This window comes from Rattus norvegicus, chromosome X (genome assembly GCF_036323735.1).
Source record: "Rattus norvegicus strain BN/NHsdMcwi chromosome X, GRCr8, whole genome shotgun sequence".
NCBI classification, from domain to species: domain Eukaryota; kingdom Metazoa; phylum Chordata; class Mammalia; order Rodentia; family Muridae; genus Rattus; species Rattus norvegicus.
Window position 1 is genome coordinate 31,552,520 of NC_086039.1, and position 21,704 is coordinate 31,574,223.

Here is a 21,704-nt window from a genome sequence, read left to right on the forward strand (position 1 = left end):
TGGAGAGTAGAGCACTTGAAGCTCCCTCCTGAGTGGAATCTGGCCAATTTTCCACCTCTAAATCCAGCTAGACGAGCTCAAACCAGCCTGACCCTTTTCTCTGACAGGTTCTGAACAAAAATGCCCATGCCTATGAATTCAGACAATGGCAGAGGTTCCTGACTGATCCTGTCTTTTGTTTGTGAGGAATTTCAAGCCAAAATTAGAATTTATTTTCTAATATTGTTCCTTAGTTTCAGATGACATGGGTAAAAATCAAACCAAAACAAAATTTAGCATTTATTTTCTGATACTGTTACTTAGTTCCTGATTGTGTGGATGAGAGGAGAAGGGAGAAACGCCAGACATCTTGGCTGATTTCTCTCGCATTAATAATGAGCAAGCAGTGAAGTTGCTCTGGGGGAGGTGAGTTGCAGGCACCCTCCTTACATACCAGGCAGGCGCCAGGCAAAGCCAGGGCTCTTGGCCAAAAGGCCTCTGGTTCTGAACATCTCTCCGCTCTCAGGCAGCACTTAGTCTGCTGAAGTGTTGAGTGGTTGACCTTGAAGTTGCTCAGGTGAAAAGGCTACTCCTTCCGCAAGCTGTTTTATCAAAGCTGTTCACTGGAATGTTCCCCCTTTTCAGATATAAATGAGTGCACTCTGAATACCCGTACGTGCAGCCCCCATGCCAATTGCCTCAATACCCAAGGATCCTTCAAGTGCAAATGCAAGCAGGGATACAGGGGGAATGGACTGCAGTGTTCTGGTAAGTAGCATTGGGTCATTGACAGTTTTGCTATCTGCCCCTCCACAAAGCACTCTTTCCAGACAGCGTCCCTCTGTGTGTGTGTGTGTGTGTGTGTGTGTGTGTGTGTGTGTGTGTGTGTGTCAGCCTTATATCTTTTCCTAGTTGTGCTGTATTTCTGGCACTCACAAAAGTCCTAGGCAGGGACAAAACTGAAAGATCGAGGGCTAGGATGCTAATTCAGTTAATAGAGTGCCTAATATATTTAAAGCCTGCACTGCAGTACCAAATAAACTAGGTATGGTAATCCCAGAACTTGGAAGAGATGGAAACAGGAAGCTCAAACATTCAAGGTCATCCTCCAATACATAGTGACTTTGAGCCCAGCATGAGACCCTGTCTCAAAAACAAACAAGCAAAAAACACCTAGGGTGGGGAAAACAAACACACAAGGGCATATTTCTTATTTTTCTGGTCCCAACACTTTCATCAGGACTTTTTCCGGAACAGCAACCAAGACAAAGTAGGATGTGCTAGACATCACTTCTTATCATCCTAAAGTCCACATTCTCTCTGTGTGTCTCTGTCTCTGTGTGTCTCTGTCTCTCTCTGTGTCTCTGTCTCTCTTTCTCTGTGTCTGTCTGTCTGTCTGTCTGTCTGTGTGTTTATGTGTGTGTGTATGTGTGTGTGAGTGTGTGTGTGAGAGTGTGTGTGAGAGTGTGTGTCTGAGTGTGTGTGTGTGTGTGTGTGTGTGTGTGTGTGTGTGTGTATTGGACTCTTCCATCTTTAATGGTAGTGATTTTAGACAATGAATGCATAAGTCAGACCTACAACTAGAGAATCTACTTCTGTAAAACTAGAACAACAGGAAAAATGATTTCCCATGAGCACCATGTCTGAGGTAATGTTTTCTTACTTGGGAGGGGACTCAAGCTGACAGAGGCTCCACCATCTTATGGTACTAAGTTCTTCATCCAAGCCCTTGGGATTTTTCACACCCTGGAAAGAAACGTGTACAATTAGAACAATTAGATAGCAGCTCTTATCACTTCTGTTTGGGAGTGGCAGATTTCAAGGACCAAAATAATAATGATGGTGGTAGTAAGGTAGTAGAAGTAATGGTGGTGTTTGATGGTGGTGGTTGGTGGTGGTCGTGGTATAAATGAACACTGGAAAACTTAGAGAGTTCCTGGAATTCCTGCCAGGTCAAGCTATCTATGCTTACAGTGCTGGCCGTATCCTGGTAAACAGAGTCCTATAGTGTTTAAAGTCAAGCAGTCAACATAGTGAACTGTATTTGTGCGCCCAACACATTGAGAGTTAGGAGGATAAGGACTTCAAGGGCATCTTAGGCTACATAGTGAGTTCAACCCGCACTACTTGAGACACTGTCTCGTGTCTCAAAAGACCAAGAACAATAGTAATAATGCTAATGATAGCTAGGTTTATTCTTCTTTGAATCCTGGCTCCCCGTGATTAGACTTGTCTTTGTTGTGCTATGTTCTGTTTTCATTTGGTTTGTTTGTTTTGATTTTTATTATTATTATTTTGTGTGTAGTGGGTGTTGTGGATATGCATGACATTTATGGGAGCATGCATAACATACCACAGTGTGCATGTGGAGGTCAGAGAAAACTTTTTGGAGTCAGTACCAGGTTTATGTATCAAGCACTTCTAATGAGTTGAGTAACCTCCCAGTCCTATTTGTTTGTTTGTTTGTTTGTTTGTTTGTTTGTTTGTTTGTTTGCAATGTAGCTGTGGCTTCCTAATACTCACTCTGTAGCCCAGGATAGCCACGAGCTGACTACTATCCTGTCTCAGCTTTCTGAGTGCTGGGATCACAGGGATGTGCCGCCCTACCTGCTCTAGAATTGTTTACTGTCCCGTCTCAAATAGTCTCTATGCCCTTTGGCACAAGTCTCATAAGTATGACTGTAAATCATAGGCTGACTTGCCTCACATCCTATGACCTCATCCAGCCAAGGCTCCTGATGACACACAGACTATCTCCTAGCGTTTACAAAACTAAACAATATTGTTTATTATTAAGTGAAACAATCCTTGCAGAATAAACCGATATCCACATACAGGGTTTACTACTTGCCCAGAATATACTAAAAATATGTTTGCTCCTCATGATACTTTTGAAGGACTTTTGTTTATTTCATTTTGGAACAGGATCTCATGGATCCCCAGTTGGCCTTGAACTTCCTGTGTAGCTGAGGATCATAGTGAACTTCTGAACCTCCTGCTTATGTCCTAATTTCTTACATTACAGGCATGTGCCCCAATTTAGTCAGTGTTGGGGATCAAACACAAGGCTCTGTACACCCTCTGCAAGCATGTTACTAAGGGAGCTATGCTCCCAAGCCTGGTTTCCAAAATTAGTATTTTTAATTTTTAAATTTACATTTTTATTTTATTTAATTTATATTTGTTGCTTGTATGTACATGGAATGTGGTGGGCTGTGCCCATGCCATGGTGCAAGTGTAGCAGTCAGAAAATACTTTGTGGAGTCAGTTCTCTCCATTTGCCAAGCTTGTGAGGCAAGAGCCTTTATCCATTGAACCAACTCAATGGCACTGATATGCTTTTTTAAATCACTTATGGGCTCTTATGGGTAAAGTGCTTGCCATACAAGCATAAGGACCTAAATTTGAATCCCCAGAACTCTCACTAAAGCTGGAAATGGTAACACATACCAGTACAATGGTGAGATAGGAAATGGGGACAAGAGAATCCCCAGAAACTCTGAGGCCAGCTAGCTTTGCATGTGCAGTGGCAAACAGGAGACCCTGTCTCAAACAGGGTGGAAAGAGATGACCAATGCCTGAGATTCTACTTGGACCTCCACACACATTATGGCGTGCTTGTCCCAACACTCACCTGTGAACATGCACACACACAGAGAGAGAGAGAGAGAGAGAGAGAGAGAGAGAGAGAGAGAGAGAGAGAGAGAGAGAGAGGTGTTTTTAAAACCCCAAAAATAGTAAAACAGTAATAACTTATTTTTTTAACATCAGTTGGATTTCCTTGTAAAACAGTAACATGTGTCCTTGAATCACAGCTCTCAAGGAATTTGAGTCAGTCTGGAGAAAAGTACTGTTAACCTTAAAGCAGAAATAAGTCCATTGCAGAAATGGTAGAAAATAGAAGGTATTCCTGTAAGTGGCTTTCAAGTCCTCACTCTGCTACTAGCTAGCTAAGTGACCTTAAGCAAATTCTTTTACACTAGCATTTCCCTACAACCAAAATGTAACTTTGGCCTTCCCTTTGCTCTCTGGTCCTTATAATTTCCATTGAAATATTCAGGTAAGATATACAGAGTGCAGTAAAGAAGACAGCTGATGTTTATCTCAGAATAACAGGAAGCACTATCAGGGACTTAAGTGGGGCAGTGACCAAAAGGGTAGCGGAAGAGGGAAATGCTCTCACAGGGTCAGAGTGGATAATGTGCAAAAGGACCAAGTAGGTTGGCCAGTATGTCAAGGTCAGGGATATGCTTTTTACAAAAGTCTCTGGGACAGTATAAAAATGCCAAAATGAAAATCCACTATTGTGTATGTTCACCTAAAAAGGAATAACCAAGTCTCTGGAATAGACTGCTTTTTTGAGGTGTGGTCCCCCCATCCCCCACAACTGACTGAGAGGCCGGCTTTTTGAGATAAGGTTTATCTGTGTATCCCTGGCTATGGTGGAACTCTGTAGACTAGCCTCAAACTCAGTGAAATGCCCGCCTCTGCCTCCCAGAGTGCTCAGACGGAAGGCACTCAGACTAAAGGCGCCACCGGCGCCCAGCTGAATTAACTCTTGAAAAGGGACGGGAGTGTTTATCTTTGTTCTTTATCAGAAAGCCTCCTGGTAGGTGAGAAGCTTGGAATCTTTCTGACGAGTTAGAAAGTCGTGGCTCCGCCCAGAACCAGTCAGACCCCATTCTTGTAGCCAAAAATCAAGCAACAGACTAACAAGGGGAGTGACTTTAATATTCTCTCTCTTTCACATGATGTTCCAGATTTAAACACCAGCAATTCTGATACTTTCTCCCTTCTTTTATCCATCGCTGTTCTTCACTTGCAACAATATGTGGCCAGGGACACAGGAAGAAGAGCAAGAAGTGGCCCAGCCCATGAAGAGTATCCAGCCTGCCTGATAATTTTTACATTTATTTTCTTTATTATTTAACAATTTCATACACGTATCTAATTATTTTGGTCATTTTCACACACACACACACACACACACACACACACACACACACACACATATTAGCCTCTCATCCCACTCCTGCTGAATCCCTTTTTCTAAAGTCTTCCTGCTAGTTTCATGTCTTGGTGGTTGATTCTGTGTTTTTCTTAGGGGTGGGGAGGACAGTAACCTCCTGGATTTAATTAGAGTTGTTTACCTGAGCACGGGGCGGGGGTTCTCTAGTGAAGCTGGGCAGTTTCCTAATATCTACACCATTGAAGAAAATGACTCCCCCTCCCCCAGTAACCATCAACTGCCAACAGCTCCTCTGAGAGGTGGACCCTCATAAACCCTTCCTCCATAAAGAAATGTTGGTAGGCTCCATCTTGTGCAGGTTACCATAGCTACTGTCAGTTTGTATGTGTGATATGCCCAGGGCCCATCCAGAGAACAGTGCTCTAAAGCACAGTTCCTCATCCTCTCTGGCCCTCACATTTTTCCACACTGTCTTTGATGACATTGCCTGAGACTTGAAGGGAGTGTTCTAGAGGTCTTTCTTTGGGGCTGATTCTGGAAGCATTGACTTCCTGCACTTGAACACCTGCACTTGAACAAGAGAACAAAATGGTCTCTTGTTCATAAATGACCTCAACAAAATGAGAATGAATTCTCCTGTGTTGTTTTTTGGCTCAGTGATTCCTGAACATTCTGTGAAGGAAATACTCACAGCACCTGGGACCATCAAAGACCGAATCAAGAAGTTACTGGCTCACAAGCACACCATGAAGAAAAAGGTGAAGCTTAAAAACGTCACCCCAAGACCCACCAGTACACGAGCCCCTAAGGTCAACTTGCCTTACAGCTCTGAGGAGGGTGTTTCCAGAGGCAGAAACTCTGGTGGGGAACAGAAAAGGAAGGAAGAGAGAAAGAGAAAGAGGCTTGAAGAAGAGAAAAGTGAGAAAGCCCTGAGGAATGAGGTGGAACAGGAGCGACCCCTCCGAGGGGATGTGTTCTGTAAGTATTGCCTTTGTTACTCTTGCATTTTATAAAAAGGGAATGTGATTCCTCATGGCAAATCAACAAACAAGACTAGACAGTTCCTGCCCTAAGGAACATAGCTTAGGAACTGGAGAGATGGCTCAGTGGTTAAGAGCACTGACTGCTCCTCCAGAGGTCCTGAGTTCAAATCCCAGCAACCACATGGTGGTTCACAAACATCTGTAATGGGATCCGATGCCCTCTTCTGGTGTATCTAAAGATAGTGGCAATGTATTCACATACATGAAGGAAGGAAGGAAGGAAGGAAGGAAGGAAGGAAGGAAGGAAGGAAGGAAGGAAGGAAGGAAGGGAGGGAGGGAGGGAAGGTAGGAAGAAGGGAGGGAGGGAAGGAAGGAAGGAGGGAGGGAGGGAAGGAAGGAAGGAAGGAAGGAAGGAAGGAAGGAAGGAAGGAAGGAAGGAAGGAAGCTTAGCTCCCTTTCTGTATACCATGAGTCTGAAATGTACAGACTTTTTCACAAGGGAATAAAACATTTTAATACAACCACTTTTTAAATCACAAATAAAAACATCACACAGCAAATCTAAGGATGCCACTCAAAGAGTCATGCAGTCCCAAAGTCTATACATCTCAGAGAGCTTCCCTACAGTTATCCCAGCCATTCTGAATCTGTGGCGCTTCCCTTTGGGCTTCCCATTTTCATTACCCATTATATTTTTATGCGCCTATCCACTACGAAAAAAGAAAAAAAGAAAAAAAGTGACAGAACTGAAACTTGGAAAAATAGCATTATATCCTCTTTTGTGACTCATGTGTCCTCTTGCCTGTATCCTGTCCTTCCTTCCTCAGCACCTGTGTTCTGGTTTTTCTCATCACCTGTCCTTTGGCCTGTACTGTCCTTTCTTATCACCTAAGATCACTATCTCTCGCTCTTCCTTCTCAATGCTGTACTCTACTCACACTCAGACCTTTACCTATTAGGGGCTAGGGTTAGCATATGAAGCACATGAGGTAAAATTGGTTTTAAAGTGAGAAAAAAGAAACAGGGCTTGGCATTCAGGTCCTCAGAAATTAAGTTGCTTCTATAAGGTCTAGAGAATATCTTCCAGAGGTGCTAAATGGGATTTACCACTCTGGGAAGCCCAAGGGTAAATCCTGTCCTGTTCACTTACCTGGATGCTTCCTGGTTAGCACAGCCCCTCCCTATCAATACCCAGTATGCACAGTTGTGTGGCTACCAGATTTTCTGAGCAGCACACCTGCCAAATCAAAGACCCTCATCATCAGGTCTCCCAAGCACTCCCTTTTTTGTCCCTTTTTTAAAAGTTTTTTTTTTTTCTTTGAGACAGGGTAGTCCTGGCTGGCCTGGAATTCACTATGTAGCCTAGGTTGGACTTAAACTCAGAGATCTGCCTGCCTATGCTTTTCAAGTACTGGGATTAAAGAAGTGTACCACCACATCCAGCATTTTTAAAAGGCTTCATGATGCTGGGTGGTAGTGGCTATCCTGGAACTTACTCTGTAGACCAGAACTCAAAACTCTACCTGGCTCTTCCTCCCGAGTCCTGTGATTAAAGGCCTGTGCCCCCACCACTAGGCTACCATCAGTCTCCTTTCTACTTTCATGTGTTTTTATTCTTATAACCTGTTTTCATGGGCATTCCTTCCCTGGGGAGACATAATAAGCAATTCCCTTATAAGGCCCAAAAATAGCACTGAGGATGATTTTACCAGAGTTTAGCTTGGGTAACCATTGAATTTATTAAGCTTGCTTACTATGCATGAGTGATAGATTGTTTACAGAAGTGTGGGTGACCCCAAAGCAACCACACCATCATTAAGTCTCATCTCCACATGAATGACAACTTTCCCATAGTGCATAGGTAGAGTCCCTCTTCAGTTCACTAACCACACTTTATATACTCTATTACCTCCCAAGACCATGAGACATGCAGTTAGGGCAGAATTATATACAAATATCTGCGAGGTAGAGGAGGGAGGAGCCAGAAACTCAAGTGAGGGTCCAATACCCAGCCCACCTAATTCTTCTATGGGAGAACATCAGCAGTCCCCAGAGGAGTGGTTAGGGTATTATTTACCGTCTCCCTCTCTCAGTGACTATGGACTGCCACTCAGGAAATGGTGAGACCTTATGAGACTCTCGTCTCTCTTGTTCTTTATGGAAGGCACTTTTTCAGGACTCACTCTGTGAAATGAGAATATCATGGTTGTATGTTGATGATTATAATAAGCCAAAAATAGCTAGACCTCCTTGATCCCAGCATAGAGGTTAGCATATCTGTCTGCATTTGAAGCCACCCTGGTCTGCAAAGCAAATTCCAGGCCAGCAAGGGCTACGTAGTGAGACTCTGTATCAAAAGATTTTAAGTCCAAATAGAAGATGACAGAAGCAAAACACTACAGAAGAGCTTAAGTTTTCTGCATGAACCACGTGACTGCTATATCCTTCTTTACAAAGATTGGGGTACAGAACTCACCATAAATCTCAGCCCCAGGGTTGGGGATTTAGCTCAGTGGTTAGAGCGCTTGCCTAGGGAGCGCAAGGCCCTGGGTTCGGTCCCCAGCTCCGAAAAAAAAAAAAAAAGAACCAAAAAAAAAAAATCTCAGCCCCTCCAAGACAATTTGTATATTAACCCTGAGTCCTCATCTTGAGACCCCATTTCCTCCTTTCCAGGTACTCTGTTTTATATCTTACTCTTGCCTATATGACTTGGACAGTATGTTAATGAATACCAGGGGGAATTTACCAAGGGATAAGTAGACATAGGTTCATCCAGGTCAGAAACAGTACAGTAGTCACATAATCAACCTTCCTAATGAAAATGTCAAGGAAATGGTTTTCCAATACCTGGTGAGAAGGGGTGTGTCCAGAGTGTGGATACTCAGGTCACGTGAGGGAACCTTGAAAACACTTCTTCTGGGTGAGAGAACTGGGGAGAAAATGGGAGGAAGATGGTATTCTAATGTGGGCTGCCCTTAGACTGCATGGCAAACCTATGTTCTGACACTAAATGTATTCCTTGATGCACGTGGGGGGGTTTGTTTTGTTTTGTTTTTTTTCCCTAACTGTTCGAGGTTCTTTATCAGCCCCTAAGGTAAATGAAGCAGAGGATTTGGATCTGGTCTACATCCAAAGAAAAGAGCTAAATTCCAAACAGGAGCACAAAGGTAATGATATAAAAATTTAAGGGGGAAAACAAACAAACAAACAACACCTCTCATCCCAAAAAGAATAAATGGAGTGACCATGTCCTAGGAAGGCAGATTTTAGGTACCTCAAACATCATGTTTCAATGTGGAAGCAGTTTCCTAAATTTTATGGCAAAGAACAAAGAGGGTCATGAATGAAATCATTTTTCAAATGCAGTGATTGAAATACCAGGTTGATAGGTTCCAGCAAAGTGTGGGAACCTCTGCTTTAGCCCCCAGATGCTACCTGATGGCACTTGGAGCTTGTGGAAGCTGGGACTCTGTTAAGTTAAATACACCCCAGAAAGATTTACCCCATAGTCACGAAGATTTCAGGTCAGACATGGAGGTAGGCAATGAATGGCTATTAATAAAATTAGCTCAAAATAATTTGGCTCTTGATCCGCAACATCCCAACCCCTTTTGCAATCACTGAAGTTCAAGTAGCCTTTGTAGAATGTTCTGTGCAGGTCTGGCTCCTTTTCTGGAAACTCCACATTCCTGTAACTGCTGCTTTTTTTCTAAGGATTTTATAATTTAAAACAGTATTGAGCTCATGGGAAGGAGCTGAAGTGAGATCACCCTTCAGGAAGACCTTTTATAGGAGATGAGGCTCCCAAAGGTGAAAGAGATGGTTCAACTCAGGAGAGAAATCACATCATGGCCATCAGGAGCCCTAACAGGACCTTGAAGGAAGAAAGAGAGCCTTCTCTCGAAACCTGGAGAAGAAAAGGGATTTCTGACTTTTATAGGTTTGGGACATCAGGGAGTTAAGCTTCATACCATGTGAGTTAGCTTGGGCTGGTCTACATGCCAGCATTGAGACAGGCACTAGATAGTACTATATAAACTTACCTTGTAGCTGTGGGGAGGGACTTCAAGAAGCAGAGCAAACTGCCTTATCAATCCCTGGGAGAGAAAGGAAAACACCAGGAGAGTCTGTGCTCACTCACTCTCTCCTGCACTATCTTCCATTTGTTGAAAGAGAAAACCCACTATGTCGTGGCACACAGAACCAGTGCTGTGTTCCTTTACCCAGGGAGACATAAATAAACAAACATTTCTTCACTCTAGATGTGGTACTAATGACAGACAAGAGTATCCATTCTACACAAGTTGGTGGAACAATGGGTGTATTGGGCTTACTTTAAGGAAGTATGAGCAAATGAAAAATAACTGGATCACTGAGAGGTCCCATTTCATCAGTGATGATGCTTTTAAAAAGCCATATAATGAAGTCCTGCCTGTTTTTCAGGGCCTGTCTACTCTAATGTCTCCCAAGGGAAGGGCTCAAGAGGGAGCAGATGTCTAGAAGCCTAGATGAGAGTTCTGTGGCCTCCCACTACTAAGGACTATTAATGACTCTGGTACACTACTGTAGACCTGGCCATCACTGTCTTGTTTTATTTGTTTTGTTACCTTGACAACAGGACCAAATACTCTGTAGGTTACCTCAGCATCCTCTCCTCTGTGATAAAACACACATTAGTCCAGGATGCAATCCCTTTTACTCCTAACCGCCACTGTTTAAATAGTAGGTCATTTTAAAACATTTTACTAGCAGTTATTAATTGTACATAATAATGAGTGTCATGATGACATCTTTATACATGCACACACACCACACACACACACACACACACACACACACACACACACACACACACACACACACACACACACACACACATATATAGGTATAAAATTTTCATTCCTATTACCCTTCCTTGTGAACCTCCCATTTGCACTGGTCCCATTTCTCTTCCCAACTAGTTCCCATTCGACTTGTCACTGGTCAGGCACAGTAGGAGTCACAGTAGGAGGCCAGATTTATCAACCACACACCCCTGTAGTTCTTCTTCTGAGACAGTGAAAAGGCCTTGCTGTGCCTATTAGCCTCTAATGTGTAGTCTTACCCAGGACCTGACTCTTTCACTCTTCCATGTTTTGTTTTCTCTGTGTAGCCCTGTCCGTCCTGGAACATGCTCTGTAGACCAAACTGGCTTCAAACTTAAAAGATCTGCATGCTTCTGCCTCCTGAGTGCTAGATTAAAAGTTTGTGTCACCACTACCTGGCTGCCATGTTCTCTGTCACGTTCTACCCTTTAGGAGTTTTTCTAAAGTCCTTTTCTCTTCTGAACCTTCTACCCTCATGCTCCCACGTCAGCTGTGTCTCTTTCCCACTAGGCCAACTCTTAAAGCTACCTCTCTTAATGAAGCTCCTCTCCAAGTTTTAAACGAAAGCCTCTTTCCCTTTAAGATCGCCATCATATTGCCTCAGATATGATATTCTGTCCCCTTTTAGTGCTGTCTGATCTCAAAGCCAAACTCAACCTGTGCAAAATGAACAGTCATAGGTCTCAGTTTGATTTGGGATTCAGGTTCAGTTCTAGCACTCAGTATCTGGGGAGCCTGGATAAGTCACTTAGGAGTCTTAGATTCATTGAAGGTCCAATGACAGATATTTTTGATAATAAAATTAAATGACGTGACGTTTGTGGAGAAAAGAAATTTGGCAAATTGGGATGAGGCAAAACAAACAAACAAACAAACAAAAAAGGAATGTATGGCCCAGCAAGATGACTCAGAAGGTAAAATCTCCTGTCACCAAGCCAGATGACCTGATTTTGATGCCCAGGAAACACATGGGGAAGGACAGAGCTGACTTCCACAGACTGTCCTATGACCTCACCATGCATAGTTAAAATGTAATTTTAAAATTTTTTAAGAAGCTGGGCGGTGGTGGTACACACCTTTAATCTCAGCACTCGGGAGGCAGAGGCAAGCAGATATCTATGAGTTTGAGTTCAGCCTGGTCTACAGAGTGAGTTCCAGGACAGCCAAGGCTACACAGAATAACCTTGTCTCCAAAAACAAACAAACAAACAAACAAACAAAAACAAAACTAAACTAAGAAAAGGATGGCCTACCATGATAATACAAACCTTTAATCCCAGCATTCTGGAGGCAGTGGCAAGTGGAGTTCTGTAAGCTGGCAACTATGCTATCAATGTGGTGAGTTTCAGCCATTTGGGGATATACCTCTAAACCCCGGAGAGAAAGGGGGGCTGCTTATCCTCTTTCTGTTCATTGATCCTTTGGTGTGAACAGCTGAATCCCCCAAATCGAAGTAAGAGGCCAGCCTTAGTTTTAATTCACAAGCCCCTTGGCTTTTGTCCTCTTTCACAGTGCTTTCTTGCCCTTCTCTCACCTCATGAGTCAGCACACTCTTCTGTGGGAATGGCTAAAGAGCAAATACGTGAGGCTTTGGGAGCCATCTGGTCTCTGTAGCTCCAGGGTCCCTTTGTCCTTATAGCTTAAGGGAATAAGATAGCACAGAAGTAAATGGAAAGGTATGCTACCATACGACTTTACAAAACCACACAGTAGGCCAAGGTGCGAGCATGCAGACCTCTGCTGGCTCAAGTCCTGCACTGGCTGAGTCCACTCATATTCCTCGGATACATCTGAACTACACAGCCATCCTGCCATAATGAATAACAAGAACAACAAACTGAAGAATGTTGGAAACCATCAGTAGGTCAGCCTATTCGATCCAGTATTCCCTACGCACATTTCTAACAAGAGTGCTGCTTGGAATCATGAAATGTCCATCAGATTTTCACTAGTGGAGGTGCCTAGGTGACAACATGAGGTCAATGCCATTGAAACAGTGATTTATTATGTACACTCCCAAGAGAAGGGGGACACACTGAGCAAGAGGAGGACCTAGTGGAAAACTAGTCTTCAAGGCTTCTGTAGGAATAAAGTCAAGGGGGTGGGCCAGGAGAGAACGTATATGACTGGATCATTTTAATTGTTTCCGAAGGCCTTAAGGCAGTAGTTCTCAACCTTTCACAGGGTTACATGTTAGATATCTTGCATATCAGCTATGCACATTACCATTCATAACAGTAGCAAGTGTATAGTATGAAGTAGCAATAAAATGATTTTATGGTTTGGGGGGGGGGGGCATGTCCAGACACCCTAAGGAACTAACTGTATTAAAGGGTTGCAGCATTAGGAAGGTTGCTGCTTAAGGGCACAGGGGCTATCTATTTGGTTTGGAGGTGCTGTAGATCAAGGGAAATATTGGTTTGATGTGGGGGGGAGTCTGTTTTCTGTCACTTTTGTGGAATACCTGAGCCGTGTAGGGAGGTGTGACTTAGATGTCCTATGTATGGCCTTGTTTTCAGTGTCTGGCTTGAGTTTTGTCATCAGCTTGTTTCCTTCCCTGCTTTGCTTCACTACTGAGGGAAACTGTGCTCTTAACCACAGAGCCATCTTTCTAGCCCCTTCGGTTTTATTTTCAAAGATTACAACAGAATTTGTTGAGAATGCCTTTATAGATGTAACTAAAAAGAGAGGGTAGGAGGAAAGATGGCTCCGTGGGTTAAGTACAAGTATGCTGCTCTTGCAGAGGATCCAGCTTCTGTTCCCATCCACATGGTGACTCATCTGTGACTCCAGTGCCAGGAGATATAATGCCCTCTACTTACCTCCATGGCCACCAGGCACACACATGGTACACAAATTTACCTGCAGGCAAAACACGCATACATGTAAAATTTAAAATAGTGTGCCTAGTTTAATCTACCCCTACAAGCATGCCTGTTAACTCGATCTATATTCTACTCTCCTAAACCCATTCCTTAATCTTCCTGTGCTCCAAATTAGCTACTTTCGTAATGCTCTTAATGGTTCTGAATGTGTTTGTTTTGTTTTGTTTTTTAAAGCAGACTTAAACATTTCAGTTGACTGCAGCTTTGATCTTGGGGTCTGTGATTGGAAACAGGATAGAGAAGATGATTTTGACTGGAATCCTGCGGATCGAGACAATGGTATTTAAATTTCACTACGGATTGTTCTGGGAGTAGAAAAGGCTGTCACTACTGGATGCTAATTCCCATCCCGGCTTAGGTCACAGTTGTTTACCGTCTTTGGGGACCTTCGACCTTCCAGGGTGGCCTCCGATGGATAAGTAACTTGGTGTAACATTGACTTGCCCCTCATCCTTCTCTCTCACACACAACCCAGGAAATGTGTCCCAGCATGTGTCTTTCATATTTACCCTCTTCCTTCTGAAAAGGGGAGATGGGGAGGAGTAAAAAGGGGGTCTCCGAGATCTCCCTCTTTGCCAGCCACAGTTCTCTGTAAGTCTTCATTTTGCATTTTGATAGAAAATAAATCTTTTAAAGGTAATAGGACCTGTCTACACTTAGATCCGATGAAGATCCAAACCACTATGAGTATCAAGTTAATGACCTAAACTCAAACTTGGCTTTCCTTGCTGTTACCTAAGGAATTCATTCTGACCACCTGGCCTTGGATTGTTCTCAACATTACTTCTGAGCCATAAACTTCCTGGCTTTTGTGGTGTCTGCTTCAATTCTGTTGATAGACCTTCCCCCCAAACCCCTTGGGTGGAGTACATGGCTTGCAGAAACTATTTGGAACACATATTGAATTCTGCTCTCCTGAAGGCTGGCCATGTAACTGGAACAATTGCTAATATATCTCCAGACTCCAGTTCCTCACCAGTAGAATTGTATTTCTTTTGGGATGTACAGGCTCAGCTTTGAGTTAAAACATCCTTCCTTAGGACAGATTCCTTCCCACGATATTTCCTTGCACCTGCAGTCAGAAAGCTTTGATTTAAAGATTCAAGGGCAGTGGACATGTTTAACAAGTCGGAATACATCTTTGAAGAAACTGTCTTGAAAACTAAGACAAGTTTCTCCTTTTTTTCCATCATGAAATGTAGCTATTGATATTACCAGAGCTATAGCACTTGAAGTCCCTAGATTGGCATCTCACCTGGTCAGCATTGTCTTATATTGAATTGCCCACCAATGAGAATTCTTCTATTTGCAAACATCTGATTTGCAAATGACCCCTAGGTTCTCAGCTTCTGAGGCACTCACATCATAACTTCTCCTTTCCAACAGCTCCACCAGGTCTCAACATGGTCCCCTCTTCCCCTATAAAGCTAAATGTAGATGAAAAACATGGAATACATTTATATTGTTGGACGGATGAACACTCAAGGAAAGCTGAATAAAGTACAGGGTGCCTTCATTTGGGATAAAAAGACTTAGTATGAACTAAACATGTTGCTTATTTGACATTCAAACTTCACCAAGTATCCTGGAGCTTTGCATGATGAATGCTCATGTTCATCTCCCCCTCTCTTTTTTATCCAGTCCTGGACCCCAGCCCAAGGAATGGTGCTGCCCCCATTGTGAGTGGATTTTCCCACCCAGTTGAAACATAGATAATCCCACAGACATTCCAAAGGCTAATCTACCCTAGACAATCTCTTACAGGTACGCCCAGAGGCTTGTCTTATAGGTGATTCTAAACTGACAATCAATATTAACCATCACAGGTATGATGGTTTCAAACTTTGGTGGTGCTGTTATAGAATAATATACCACCCCACTGAGAAATTAACTCCTCACACTTAGAGATTAATAAGGGATAAGGCTCTTTAATAATAGCACATGTCTGACTCTGGCCAAGGAGTAGCTGGCCTTGAATCGAATATTTTGCTAATTTATACACCCCTTAGGTTTAGCATTCCACAAGTGCTGCCATCCTTAAATCTCCTTCAGGTCCCAGCCTCAGATTACACTTTAAACAATATAAACGGAGAAACGGAGACAAGTGAGTGCAAATCTGGACACTTAGGCACATGGCAGACTTACACAGCAAAGATATTGCATATGGCCAGAGTGATTTTAAGTATATCAGTGTTGTTCTTTTTCAAATGGTTATTACTGAGGATCATCTTGCCCAGCTAGCAGAATTATGTTTTTGCTGGGGGAAGAGGACCCAGCAGTGTCTGCATCCAGTGAAGACTAAGTTAGCGTCAGCCAGGCTCACACACCAATCTCTGGGAATTGTAGCAGGAGAACACTACACACTATCCCCAGTGTTTTTTTTTCCCCAGTGTTTTCCTCCCAGCTTCTATGGGGATACTTTGCTGTGAACTTCTTTAGACCATGTTGTGTAAGAATTGTTTAAGTTAGGGTTAGAAAAATAGATCAGTGGTTAACAGCAATGGGTGTTCTTCCAGAAGATGTGGGTTCAATTTCCAGCACCTACATGGCATCCAAAAACCATCTATAAGTCTAGTTCCAGGTGATCCAATGTCCTCTTCTTCTGGTCCCTAAGGGCACCAGGTATGCCTGTGTAATGTTATATATATATATATATATATATATATATATATATATATAGTGTTAGCATTTTGTCTAAGCTCCACCCCCACAGTTACCTGGCAACAGCCAAGTATGCCTGACACTATAAAAGTGGCTGCTTGCCCCCTCCTCACTCTTTTGCTCTCTTACCCTCTTCCCCCTTTGTCCCTTCTCTCCCCATTGCCCTCCCCCATCTCTCTCTACATGCTCATGGCCGGCCTCTTCTCTTCTCTTCTCTTCTCTTCTCTTCTCTTCTCTTCTCTTCTCTTCTCTTCTCTTCTCTTCTCTCTCTCTCTCTCTCTCTCTCTCTCTCTCTCTCTCTCTGCCTTTTTCTGCCCCTACTACCCTCTTAACTCCCCTCCCCTCTACCATCTGTGGCTGGTCCCTCAGGGGGAAGGGATGCATCAGCATGGGCATGCAGAGGCACCCCCTTCCCCCACACCTGCATAAAACATACCCCCTTTATCTTTTTGTAAACATCAGATAAAGCATCCATACATATAAAATAATAATTTGAAAGAGTTGCTTAAATTCACCAAAGCCACAATGAAAAGAATAGAGATAGACAAAAAGCCCACTTCCCCAGGTTATGAGATACTTAGGTTTGCAAGCATAGAAGGAAATATAACTCTAGTCATCCTACGTCAGAACTCAAGAATGATATGCTAACACATGATGGTTGAGCCTCAAGAAATCATTATGACAAGATGAGTAAAGGGTATTTCAATGAGACATTTCTATCTGGATCCACCAAAGTAGATGGCCATCATACCTGTGGTGGCTAATATTGTCAACTTACTAAGATCTGGAACCACCTGACATACCTGTGAAAGATTGTCTAGGGTGGATTAGCCTCAGGAATGTCAATGTCGAATTATTTAGCTTTACATTGACATGGAAAGATCCACTGAGAATGAGGTCAACACCATTCCTTGGGCCGGGGTCCAAGACTGGATACAAAGGAGAAAGGGAGCTGAGCAAGAGCATCCATCATTGCTTCCTAGTAAACGCAATGGAATTGGCAGCCTCAAGTGCCTGCTGCCACACCTTCCTCCATCACCATGGGCCATACAGATCCTTGAACCTGTGAGCCAAACTAAACCCTCCCTTAAGTGACTTTGACTAGGGCGTCTTGTCTCAGCAAGAGCGCAAGTCAATTATACAATCCATATATACATTCTAAGAGTCAACTAATCAAGGTGGAAATGTTCTAGAACTCATTAGCTGCAAATCACCTTCAGTGCTTAGTGACTGACTATTAAATTATATTCCTGTTTCTTATGGATGTGGAAAATTCCTCAGCTTTCTGACCCTTAGATCTCTATATAGGAAATGATTTCAACTCTCCAATCCTCCTGGCCCATGTTTGCACGACAGTTCTATTGAGATGTAAAAAGACCTCAGCACTTCCTATGGGAGACCGCTGTTCACTTTTCTAGCTAGTTGACGTAGTATAGTCAGCTCCTTTATCCCAGCTTTTTGTTGTTGATGTTCTCTTAAAGATGTGGGTTACTATATGGCAGTCCCTGCACTGGCAGGGCACAAGAAGAATATTGGCCGATTGAAACTTCTCCTTCCCAACTTGACACCCCAAAGCAACTTCTGTTTGCTCTTTGATTACCGGCTTGCTGGGGACAAAGTAGGAAAACTTCGAGTGTTCGTGAAAAATAGCAACAACGCCCTGGCATGGGAGGAGACTAAAACTGAGGATGGAAAGTGGAAGACAGGAAAAGTCCCTTTGTACCAAGGAATCGACACTACCAAAAGTGTAAGTGGGGAGAGGAATTCCATACTTACGCTTCGCTTTTTCAGTGACTTACTGATGCCTATAGGTCTCAGGAGTACAAAGACAGCAAGACTTGTCTAGTCAGCATGACTAACCAGGGTATTTGTCTGGTTCTACGGAAGTGGCCCGTTGGTGTATCTGGCTAACTTAGAGTTAGAGTTACTAACTTCCATGAAAACCTGGCTGTGCGTTCTTTAATATGTTGCAAAAACAAAGAAACCAGAGGAAAGTTTTCTCATCCATTCTGTATGGAACTTAGCTCAACAAATGGCAGCCAGAATGTGATTATTTTAAGGTCATGTGAACTGTTTTTGAGAATTCTCAAAACCACTTTGGGGAGCGTGTGTGTGTGTGTGTGTGTGTGTGTGTGTGTGTGTGTGTGTGGTGGGTGATCCTTTAGAAGGCCTCATAGAACTGATAAAAAATGTTACATTTACAGTTGTTATTTATATACATTTATATGTTAAATCAACAAAGAGAAAATGGGATATAAGCACAGAGACCAGGAAGGACCAGACAAAAGCTTATATAGTTTTCCTTGCCCAGTAGACCCCTGAGCAGATCTTAATTTTCCCAGCAACCACATATGACAAGACTCATAAAGTACACCAGGGAAGCTTACCCAGACCTTAGTATCCAAAGGTGTGTGTGTGTGTGTGTGTGTGTGTGTGTGTGTGTGTGTGTGTGTGTGTGATATGTATTATGTGTCTGTTTGTTAATGTGAAGGCCGTAATATAGCCACCTCAGGTACTGTTCTTCAGGCCTGTCCACTTTATTTCTTCAGACAGGCCTTGAGCTTGCCAAATATGGCAGACCAGCTGACAAGCAAGCCTGGGGGATCCATCTGCCTGTTTCCTCAGCACTGGCATTACAAGTGTGCATAACTATGCAGGGCTTTTTGACAGGCATCCTAGGGATTGAACTCAGGTTCATCTGCTTACAAAGTAAGCATTTTATCACTGAGCTATCTCTCCAAGCCCTCAAAGCTATTCATAGGGGTCCGTCTGCCCACATGATTACCAGCATAGCTGACCTTAGTTATTCAGCCTCCAGCATTCCCAGAGGCTATACTGAAATTTCGTAACTCAAGGACCCTACCATAAATAACATTCTGAAAAGAAACCATATGGCTTGACTAAAAGTTACAGGTAAACAAAAACATTCTTGATTAAGTACTTTTTTTTCTTTTTTCCCCCCATTTTTATTAAATTGGGTATTTCTTATTTACATTTCAAATGTTAGTCACTTTCCCGGGTTCCTGTCCATCAGCCCCCTAACCCCTCCACCTCCCCTTCTATATGGGTGTTCCCCTCCCCATCCCAAGGGCTTGGAGGCTGACTCTGAGTAAGCAGTCAAGGGTAAAATCTTCTTTCAAATGTTGAGATTTTGGACAACTCAGACCTGCCAAGTTAATCTTTCACTGTAGAAGTGAGTTTGAAAGGAAAGGAAACCCTTTTAAGAGGAAGTTTGTTAATGAACTTGATAAAGAACAAATAGGATACAATGATGAAGAGTTTGCTGAGTTTCGAGGGCCTTGACAAGAGCTGCTTCTTGAAAGAGAAAGATCAATAATCACACAATAGAAGAACAAAGAGGGGGGTCTGGTTTGCTCTGTTAGTAGAGTGATTGGCTCACGTGCACAAAACCCTGGGTTCAGTCCCCAGCACTACGTAAACCATGTGAGGCAGACCAGTAGTCACAGTATTCAGAGATGGACAGGCAGGTCAAGAACATACTTGGACACATAATGGACATGTGATCTCACATGCACACACTCGGGCACACACACAGACACACACACATGCACAAACAGACACACACACACATGCTTGCACTTAAAAATAAATTTTAAAGTAAACAATAAAAGATCTTTCATTGTTTTTACTTCATTTCTTTACATGTCAAGTCCAAAAGTTCCCTACTCAGAATTACAGAGCTTTTGAGAATCCTTCAGAGTTTGCTGCGAGCCTGTCTTCACCGAACAGAATCCTCGCTGTGAGCACTTGGCATGTAGGAAATACATTGTGTACAATCAAGACATTGCTGCGGGGTTGATATGAAAGGCAATTGCTATACGGTAGAGAGACAAGTTTAGTCCTTGCTAACAGCCATTCAATAGTTTGCTAACATTGTTTTGAAGTAACCTCCTATTCTCTCTCTGTGTTCTTAGGTCATTTTTGAAGCAGAGCGTGGCAAAGGCAAAACTGGAGAAATTGCAGTGGATGGTGTCTTACTGGTGTCAGGCTTGTGTCCAGATGACTTTTTATCTGAGGAGGGTTGAATGTCACTGTCCTTCTTTATAGCTTCATATGTGGCTTTTTAAATGTCATTTCTCTGTGGTATCTTTGTATATCATATCCTAGGACTCTTCCATTTTATAGATACAAGCTGACAATGTGTAATGTTCCAACAGAAATACTATCATAAGATGCCTTTTTTTTATCAAATGCACTAAGACTTGCCTTATATATAGTACCACTGTGCCTTCTCATTTGTTTCTGAATTTCCCACATTATATCACAAAATGGGGAAATGCCAGTCCATCTCCTCCTGCCCAGTATGTCTGCTCTTCCTACACGAGTTGGTGAACTTTTCTATATAACATTTGTAGAATAACAGCAACAGAAAAAGATAAGTACAGATAAATGGTTAATTGTTGGGGCTGGGGCAATGGCCTAGCGGTTAAGTGTTCATTTCTCCAGGATCAATTTCCAGCATCCACATGGTGGGTTGCAACCACCTGGAACTCCAATTCCAGAGAATTCAATGCCCTTCTGGCTTCTGTGGACATTTTCATATGTGTGATATACATGCATAAACTACATACACACACACACACCAATGAAGTAAATCATTTTTTTAGATTGCTTAACTTGTAAGGTGCTTCTTGGAAACAATGATATTAAACATAGATTTGCGCCTATGTGGCTCAGCCTGCTCCTTCACAGTCAAGCTTGCACATTTAATTTTTTATAATCATATCCAATAAACCACCTTGTGTCATAGTACAATAAAAGGGTATCTTTACTGACTCTGTTTACTTCTGTATATAATTCTGCATATTTTATTCTTCTCACTATTGAAATACTTTGTAATCTTAAAAATTCTTAAAAATTGACTAAATGGCCATGTGGTGTGACGCTTGCTTGGCATGCATGAAATCCTGGGTCATGAACTCATAAATTGGGAATGATGGTGCCAGCATGTAATCCCAGCAGATTTGAAGTTTAAGATCATCCTTGGGTACACAGTATGTTTGAGTCTAATCTGAGCTACATGAGACTTTGTCCAAGTAGAGAGGGAGAGGGGGGCCTCATATCTCTTCCAGAAGGAAGATAATATGTATATTCACCAAGACTGTTCACTATACACATGTTCCTGAAAAAATAATACAGGTGAATCTTGTCAATGCATTTGTGCAAAGAGCACAGGGCGCTCATCCAGATTCACCACCTACCATCAGACTCCTGGCTCTCTGAAATCTAATAGATGAGTATGATAGCCAGAAAGGCCAGCTAGGAACACTAGCTTCTTAACAGTCCACAGCGAACGATAATTTCACCCTTGATACAGGGCTCACGTTCTCTGAGTGAAGAT

The 21,704-nt window shown here is 42.7% G+C and overlaps 1 protein-coding gene across 3 annotated transcripts in view; it reads left to right on the top strand.

The window, feature by feature from the left end:
* The window catches only part of Egfl6 (EGF-like-domain, multiple 6), a 57,948-nt gene extending 36,768 nt beyond the window's left edge, over window positions 1-21,180 (top strand). Inside the window, exons 7-11 of one of the 3 annotated variants that reach the window (XM_039099835.2) lie at window positions 625-747; window positions 5,606-5,926; window positions 9,018-9,098; window positions 13,856-13,960; window positions 20,278-20,408. In XM_039099835.2, the coding sequence (XP_038955763.1) occupies window positions 625-747; window positions 5,606-5,926; window positions 9,018-9,098; window positions 13,856-13,960; window positions 20,278-20,288 (641 nt within the window). In that variant the 3' untranslated portion in view covers window positions 20,289-20,408. Of the gene's footprint in view, window positions 1-624; window positions 748-5,605; window positions 5,927-9,017; window positions 9,099-13,855; window positions 13,961-17,823; window positions 18,090-20,277 lie in introns of all 3 variants that reach the window. The other 2 variants (XM_039099836.2, NM_001108254.1) reach the window with 2 other exon arrangements.
* The last annotated feature ends 524 nt before the right edge of the window (window positions 21,181-21,704 follow it).